General features: G+C 45.4%; 2 protein-coding genes across 2 annotated transcripts in view; both read right to left on the bottom strand.

Annotated features, from left to right (window-relative positions):
• LOC103732012 (disintegrin and metalloproteinase domain-containing protein 30-like) overlaps window positions 1–1,126 on the bottom strand; it is a 7,350-nt gene extending 6,224 nt beyond the window's left edge. Inside the window, exon 1 of the mRNA XM_008830535.1 lies at window positions 1,009–1,126. Within this exon, the coding sequence (XP_008828757.1) occupies window positions 1,009–1,126 (118 nt within the window). The remainder of the gene's footprint in view (window positions 1–1,008) is intronic.
• Window positions 1,127–1,407: 281 nt separating this feature from the next.
• On the bottom strand, window positions 1,408–3,609 carry Adam30 (ADAM metallopeptidase domain 30). Its single transcript, XM_008830534.1, has one exon. The coding sequence runs from the start codon at window positions 3,607–3,609 to the stop codon at window positions 1,408–1,410; it is 2,202 nt and encodes a 733-aa protein (XP_008828756.1).
• Window positions 3,610–8,653: the final 5,044 nt, after the last annotated feature.

Below are 8,653 nucleotides of genomic sequence, written 5' to 3'. Positions count from 1 at the left end.
TTTTGTTACTATATAAACCTGTGTCGGTTCTTTAACCTCACTATGACTGGGTTTCTATTTAAAAACCTGTCAGTCATTATCAGCAGAATACACAATAATACTCATGAAAGTCTTTAGAGTGGCACATAGTGAACTCTCAGTAACATTGTCCATCATTATCAGTATCAGCCATGACTCAGTGTTCTTAACATTTTAGGACAATTGCATGGTCATGACCAAGCTGAATAAATGGAATTATGAACATCACAAAACCCAGGTTATCTCATTTTTTTCCTCTGAGTAAAAACAAACCCAAGGCAGTGTAGACAGACTAGACCAGCATTCATTGTGTCTGCCCTGCTTTTGTCTTTTGTTAAAACTGTGTGGCTAAGGAGCAGGAGACTGGGGCAGGGTACAGGGGCTTACAGTACTGTCTCAATGAGAACTTCAGGAAGACCCAGTCTTGAACAAGAACTTGGCCCGACCCAGGTGTGGAGGGATGAGCCTTTCCCTGGACATAGATGTGGCAATGATGATTACTTGTGGGAAATCACTTAATCTTCCTCTTCTCCTATGTGGGAAATCACTTAGCCCTCCTTTTCTCTTATGCCAGGTACTGTGGACAGGGGAGAGTTTGGAAGCAGAGATTGGGAGGACCTTAGGAGTGAAAGCACTCTTCTCTCTCTGTGTTGTACTTAGGGATGCAGCATACCCGGGGCCAGGTGTCCCTCGTCACATTTTCACAAAAACCTGCCCATGAAAGCATATATACCAAACATAAAATTGTGTTGATAGTCGTGTTCCTGACACTGCTAAGGGTTTTTCTCTAAACAGTGCAGTGGTGCAGGTGTTATGACAGGTCAGTGTGGTGGATCCATCTGGGGTTGCCCCAAACACCAAGTCAGATTCCATACAGTTGCACAGCTGCAGTGACCAGAGAGACTATGATAGAGAAAATCCTCACTGAAGGGGTCACCTTTGTAACACATGCTTTTTATTTATAAAATGTGTTGTCACCAAGTATTATACAGCAAGGGGAACAGGTGCCGACGCCGACATTGAACAGGCTGAAAGAAGCAAAGGCAGAGACAGACTGGCCCTCTTTTACCAGGATTCTAAGACAGGGTTGTACTTTGAAAAACATCATCACTACGTGAAAGTGAACGTATTCCAAGCCAGTGTTCGGAGATGCCGTTAGGGTGTCTTTACCCAACACTTGATCCCAAACTGAAGGACAAATGAATCTTACGGGGCTTCCCTGGGATTTGTGCACTGATTTGTTTCCAAAACAAGAATACTTCTTTTACCGATTTTAATGCATGGGAAATTTATGTTAAATAGTTCTGGGGAAAAATAATCATTTGAATAAATGATAAGCACGTTGAATAGCTAATGATATTTAATGACAGGATTGTCTGGTTACATTTTCTATTTTGTGACAGTCTTTGTGCTGGATCTGTGTGGTGGTGGTTTGCGTGTGTGCCTTGCTATGTTTACCATCAGTTGCCTGAAAAACACAATAACCACTGAGATGACAAATAAGATAATGCGTATTAGCATAAGATATGCGACCTGAACTGATGAGGGTGTCTCTTCCTCTGTTTGTGGTCCTGGGGGTCCACTATTGATGCTCCCTCCAAATCCTATGTCCTTACAGAATGGGGGTTCCCAGCCATACATGCAGTGGCAGTTTTTATTATTGTTGCAGACACCTCGGCCATTGCACTTGTCAGGCAAGCAATCATATTTCAGGGCTGAACTATCAATGCAACTCTTGTTAAAACACACTTGGTTTTGACCACAGAAGGTGCCGTCGTTGATCACACCTATGTCTGGTATCCCTTGGGGTATCATGGCTGAGTGATAGCCTGTGCCCCAGCACATGAGATCATCCAACTTCAGATAGGTGGCCATTACCAGAGTGTGATCTGGCAAATTAGGGATGTTTTTAACATTTGTACATTGTAGCCTGCCACACATTGTGTTGGCCCTAGCACACATTTCATACGTAGAAGGACCTGTAATGCCACAGTTACCAAACTGATCGCCTTTCATATTCACTACATCATAGCATTGGTGGGGAGCTTCCCTGGCATTAGGTCCAAAAATGCTCTGGCACTGCATGTATCTGGATCTGCATCCCTTACTGAAACACAGGCCTTCATATTTGCAAGGGGTTCCATCTTGCTTGTAAGAATCCTCCGGACAGAATTCCGAGGTCCCATTGCAGTACTCTGCAAGGTCACATTCATTTGCTTCCTGTCTACACACATGTCCAGAAGGCAGAAAGTCACATTTATGACAGCAAAGCCCAGAGGAACAGTTGACACCTTCTTTCCATTTACAATCTGGTCCGCAGCACAGGTCTTTTTGGCAGTCTTCTGCTGAACCACAGTCACATTCCTCATAGTCTTCCACAATTTTGTTCCCACATCTCTTAATCACATACTCTAGTGCTGGGATATCAGATAGGCAAGATGCCAACTTGTAAGCTGTAAACTTAAAAAAATCTCCATAACTACAATTACTAAACCCAGTACGCCCTGTACCCATGATGCAGCTCTTCCTACCCCTGCATTGACAGAAGTCCTCATCGTGATTCATCCCCACAGAATGGCCCACTTCATGAGCAGACCAAGTGGCAGGTCCCAAAACATTGATACCTAGAAAGGTGCTTGCAGACCCAGCATTGAATGTGTCACATGACCTTCCCCAGGACCATGCAAGAGCATCGGAATATGCCCTTCTAACATATAAATGTGCCCAGTCTGAGGGAAGCCGAGGATTTAGCATGCTTCTTCTATACAGTACAAATTTACCCAAAACTTCAGCTAAAGTGGGATAGCCAACAAATATTTGGTTGTAATGTGACCATACTTCAATAGCCTTTAGATGTATTCTCATTCTGACGTCTTGGTAGTATGTGTCCATAATTGAAGTCAAAAGAATGGCATCATTTAAGACTCGAGACATATTATTCTTTGAGAACATAAACCTGGTCTGATCAAAGACCGTGACCAATTCCAAGTATTTTTGGTGCATGTAGTATTGATGGAAGTAACTTATCCTAGTCTCCACCTCTTGTTGGGCCGTTTGCAGATTTATGTCTTCATTAGGCAAACCACAAATCTGATTGTTAAGCTCCTCCTTCTTTAGGAGATACACAACATGTTCAAAACTGGTAGAGGCCCTAAGGGGCTCGATTTGGTAATATCTGGTGTCTATGTTCAAGATGCCACGCAGACCCCCCATACATGTACTAAGAGTTACTTGGGAGATCTGAGGCCCTTCCACTGAGCCGACAAAGTTGCATTCCCTGGGGATGTGAGGGTACTCCTCCAGCAGCTCCCCCTGTTCTGTGAAGGAGAAAAGGGGCAGATGTTTCGGCAACAGGAACTTCTTGGGCCACAAGTGGAGAACATGCTTCTTGCCTTCCAACTGCAAGAGGTAAGATAAGGTACTGGCCATGCCCCGCTCCTTTTTCCTGAGGCCCAGCTTTTGGGGCATGGTGATTTCATAGGAGTCAAACCCCCAATCCAGGTCAAATAAGTCGTTGCCCATAGACTCAAGGAAGAGCATTGCCAGAAGCAGCCAGCGGTCTTGGGGGAGGAAGGTCCACACTGCCCCCATGGTCCGCTAGGGAGTTGCCCCGTGGCAACTCCAGCCTCCTGTTAGACTTCCATGGGCTGCCTCCAGAGGCTCAGGAGCCCCAGTGCACAGCCCCAGTGGCTGGATTTCCGGGGATCCGGATCTCCCCAGGCCTGGTGGGGCTGATTTCCCCAGCCACGTGCCTTGCCCAACGCATCCAGTTCGTTTTCTGGGCGTTAGATTGAGTTCGCGCTAAGAACGGGGTTGGTGCACTAGAGGGCAATGGAGACGGAACAGGGAAATAGCAGATGACAACTTACTGGTCTCATTATATACTGTGCCGTTCAGTCTCTCTATGCACTATGGGAGATCAGAAGAAATTGGAGATTTGGAGTCTGAGAGCGCCTCAGAGGAGACACAAGCACACAGCCCAACAAGAGGAACGGAGAGGGTAAGTCGCTTTCCCTTGAATCAGAAGAAGGAGCACGCACTCTGGAGTCCAGACTAGACAGTCCGAGAACAGACAACTCAACAACGATCCCCCCACCTCCCCGCAGCAGGTCTGGCTCCTCAGAGAAGCTGAGCCCAGGCCAGTGGAAGCCTCTGAGCTCATTTTGTCTGGTGCCTCTTGGCTGTGTGTCAGAATTTACGTGATTGTGTTTCTGTGTAGGATAAGCATCTGTGGGGGAGGCAGTCCAGGAGTATTCTGAGAAGAGTAGATAGCGGGTGATGCAGCAATTGTGAGAAGTGAGACTACAAAGGTTAAGGAGTCCTCAGCTCAGAGGACAGAGGCTTAACATCCACAGAAAGAACGGGGTCAAGAAATGACTGACAGGAGCATTTTCAATTTGTCTTAGGAAATTTCTCAAGAAATGCTATCGGGATGCTGGGGGCAGGGCAGGAGGGGGTGGCAGTTAGGAAGAAAAAAAATCTTAAGTCAAGGAGATGAGTTTCAAAGCTGTAGCCCTGGGGCTGTATCTGACAAGGAAACAAAAGCATTAATTGGTGGCATAGCAATGGTGCCCAGTTTAGGCAGGTCTGCCCCTCAACTCTGTTGTCTGTCTGAGCAACTCTGAAGACAGGGAAGCACTGTAGGCTCTGCTGGAGTTTGTCCCGAATTGTGTTCCCTGCATGAAAGAGATGAGAATTTAAAAGGATGCTGATGCTGCTGGCTTCTGTGAATGTGAGCATCATGGCTCCAGTAACTCAGGAAGAGAAATTTGAACAAGCTGATGAAAGCAAGTGGGAAAAATGGACAAACTCTACCTGGGAAAATGTGCATTTTCGCTGGCTGGTGAGGATACATTTTTGCTTTGTAAATATACCATCATTATTCTTTGAGAATTTCGTATATACATACAGTGTATTTTGATCATCGTCACTTCCATTCTCCCCCCAGCTCCTCCCAGATCCATCCCCCAATGCTGTGTCCCTGTTTTCAGTTCGTGTTACCCATGTGCTCATGGGAATGGGGCCAGCTACCAGAGCTTGTCAGAAGCCACATCGTTAAACTGACTCCTCCCCAGAAACCATCAGCTCTGGATAGCTCCTCCATAAGGGGTGGGGGTTTGTGAGCCCCTCCCCCTTTATGCTAGGAGATTGGCTGACTTGATCTTGTGCAGGTCTTGTGTAGGCAACCACAGCTGCTGAGAGTTCATGAGTGCAGTGATTCTGTCACTACCAGAAGACAGCATTTCACTCCAGTCCTCCCCATACTGGATCTTACAATTGTTCTTTTCTGGCTTCCTTGGATGCTCCTTGAGCCTTGAGGGATGGGGGTTAATATAGATGTCCCGTTTGTGGCTGAGCACGCCACAGATGCTTATTCTCTGCATTTTGACCAGTTGAGAGTTTCTTCATTAATCACGTGAAGATGGGATTTCTAACTGTGGTCAGGTATGTGGACATCCTGGGCTAACCTACCTGAGCTGGACCTGACCAATCAGCATAATGCTGATTGAAGCCATAAATGCTGATGGCCACAGTTCAGGGAGCTATGCTGGAAAAGCAGACCAGGAGACCAGATGGGAGCCCTCGGGAAACCTAGGATTTAAGGTCAGGCTAAAGGAAGAAGCTTGCAATGGCTGGTGAAGGCATGGATGTGGATATGAGAAAGGGCAGGATAAAGGTAAGCAGAGCAGAGTTCCAGAAACACTGAATTTAGTCAAGGGGATGTCATAGCAACATGAGTGTAAACTGACTCAGGAAACTGCTGACTAGTGAAGCCAGACACCAGGATGTCAGTATGCAAACCAAAGATTAGAGAGGTGAGCTGGAAAACCTAGTCCACATCTTCAAGGAATGCAGCCCTAAGTGACACATCTACAATGCAACCTCTACACTCAAGGCTCAGGGAACATTGTGGAAAAGAGGGCAGAAAGAATGTAAGAGCCAGAGGGACAAGATACCTGCTGTTGGTTAATGCATTCTAGACATAATAGGGACACTACACCAATGTAATCTCCAGTGTGGCAGTCTAATGAGATCTGTATAATGACAAAACAGTGGTTGACATGCGAAGGTGAATGGGGGAAATTTCATGAGGTCCCACCTCAAGATGAAGAGCTACAGGCCACCAATGACAGCCGAGAGAGGGGGAGAATCACTTATCTACAGGGACTAACTCCTTGAGAGGTTATCTAATCCTAAATGGGCAGTCCTAAACACAGGTACACACGAGTACAACTAAATGAACTCGGTGTCTTATATATAAATATATACATGTATGTTATATATATTCATAAATATGTATGTATGCATGTAATAATAACAATCAAAGAAGAGGGCAAGAACCTGAGAGGGTAGGGGGGACATGGGAGGACTTGGTGGAGGACTGGGGGGATGGAAATAATCAAAGATAAGACTCATGTATGAAATCCTCAAAATTAAAAAAATTAAAAATTAGCTGGGCCTGGTGGTACATGCCTTTAATCCCAGCACTCAGGAGGGCAGAGGCAGGTTGATCTCTGTGAGTTCAGCGCCAGCCTGGTCTACATAGTGAGTTCCAGGATAGCTGTGGCTACAGGGAGACCCTGTCTCAAAAACACCAAAAAAAAAAAAAAAGAAAAAGAAAAAATTAAAAAGAAAAAGAAATGGCATTGCAGAGAAAGAAGCGATAGAAAAGAAACAGGATACACTCGCACAGAAAGCGGGGTTGATAGAGCAGAGTCCTGTTTCATCTGCTTGTGGGAAGATGTGCAAAGGGCCCAGGCAGCCTTCAAAGGTCGGGGGATGCCCCAGAAGTTCCCACTCAGGGCAGCGAAGCAGGAGGCCAGGGACCTCTGAGGGAGTGGCTAGGTGACCAGCAGCAGTGAAAGGGTCAGTGAGGGTCAGTCTGGGTCTGTAAGGTCAGCCACTGAGAGTGGGAGCAAGGGGGAGATGAACAGAGAGGGGACTCAGGAGAGCTGACCCAAGGGACTTGTGGAATCCCCAAGTGTGTGGAGTTTCCAGTTCAAGTGGAAATGCAGAAATTGTGATTTCTCCAGCTCATAATTCTGTTTGCTTTTCTCAACCCAGCTGTTTAAACTGAGGAGGGCAGTTGGGATCCATCTCTTGTAGCTATTGATGATTCAAATTCATCATCAGTTTCATCTCTGTGCCATTTTCCTCTAGGCTGTCTCACAGTTTACCTTAATACAGTTGAGTTTGTGTGCTCTGCACCATAGCATGTGTGTTCAACTTGGGACCTTGTGAAAACAGCCTGCTCCACACTGCTCTCTTTATTTGTCAAAGTTATACGTGAATATCATAAAGGAGGCAAATAAGCCTTAAAGATGCAGAGTGGCAAATGAAAGCCTGCATTATCCTCCAGTCCTGTATCCTAACACATTCCCTCCCCACATGGGTCAGTTAGATGTCAGCTGTTCTTCATCATGAGATAGGAGGTGTCTTTAGAAATAGAGAAATTACATATTTTAAGGCATTATGTTTTCTCTCTTTTTTTTTCCTTTTTTGTTTCTTTTGGAGACAGAGTCTTTCTATGTAATGGCTCAAACTGCAATGAGGCACCAAATCTGTGATCCTTCTGGAGTCAGAGGCAAATGCCACCATGCCTGGTAAGGTGCTGGAACCCTTGAGAAATGGGGTCTGGTTAGAGGCAGTTATATCACTGGAGGTGTACCTTTCAAGAGATACTGGGCCCCTTCCTTTCCTTTCTTTCTGCTTCCTGGCCATGCAGTAAGCAGCTTCCTTTGTAACATATTCTTGTCATGATGGTCTGCCTCAGCACAGGTCCAAAAGAAATAGGCCACACTGGGTGTGGTGGTACATCCCTTTAATCCTAGCCCTTGGGAGGTAGAGGCAGGAGAATCTCTGTGAGATCGAGGCCAGCCTGGTCCACATAGTGACTTCCAGGCAGGATGGGACCCTGTCAAAACAAAACAAAACAAAACAAAACAAAAAAAAAGAAAGAAAGAAAAGAAAAAAAAAGGAACCAAACTTCCAAAGGCAAGAATCAAAATAAACCCTTCTTGGGGCTAGAGAGATGGCTCAGTGCTTAAGAGCATTGGTTGCTCTTGCAGAGGACCTAGGTTCAATTTCCAGCACCCACACTGTGGCTAACAACCATTCTTAACTCCAGTTCCAGAGGATCTGACGCCCTCTTCTGGCCTCCATGGGTACTGCACCTAAGTGGTGCACTTACCTACAAGCAGACAAAACACACATACATAAATTTTTTAAACAAACACTGGGTGTGGTGGCACAAGCCTTTAATTCCACCACTTGGGAAGCAGAGGCAGGTGGATCTCTGTGAGTTCCAGGCCAGCTGAGGCTACAGGGAGACCCTGCCTCAAAAAGAACTTAAAAAAAAAAACAAAAAAAATTTTAACAAATAAATAAATCAATCCTTTTTATGAATTGATTATCTCAGATATTTTTTCACAGTAATGGAAAGCCATCTCCCCAGCAAAAAATGACATAAGGGGTCAGAAAGAACTCTGGAGAGGTAATGGCTGTTTATGGCCTTGGTAGTGGTGACAGTTTTATAGGTGTATATGTAGCTTCAAACACCATATATACACAGGGGAGAAATTAAATATGTGCAGTAATTTATGTGTGGATTATATCTCAATAAAGTGACCTTAAA

The sequence above is a fragment of the Nannospalax galili genome, unplaced genomic scaffold (genome assembly GCF_000622305.1).
Source record: "Nannospalax galili isolate Female #2095 unplaced genomic scaffold, S.galili_v1.0 scaffold455, whole genome shotgun sequence".
Classification (NCBI taxonomy): domain Eukaryota; kingdom Metazoa; phylum Chordata; class Mammalia; order Rodentia; family Spalacidae; genus Nannospalax; species Nannospalax galili.
Note: the sequence above shows the minus strand (reverse complement) of the source record. Positions and strands in the feature narration are given on the sequence as shown.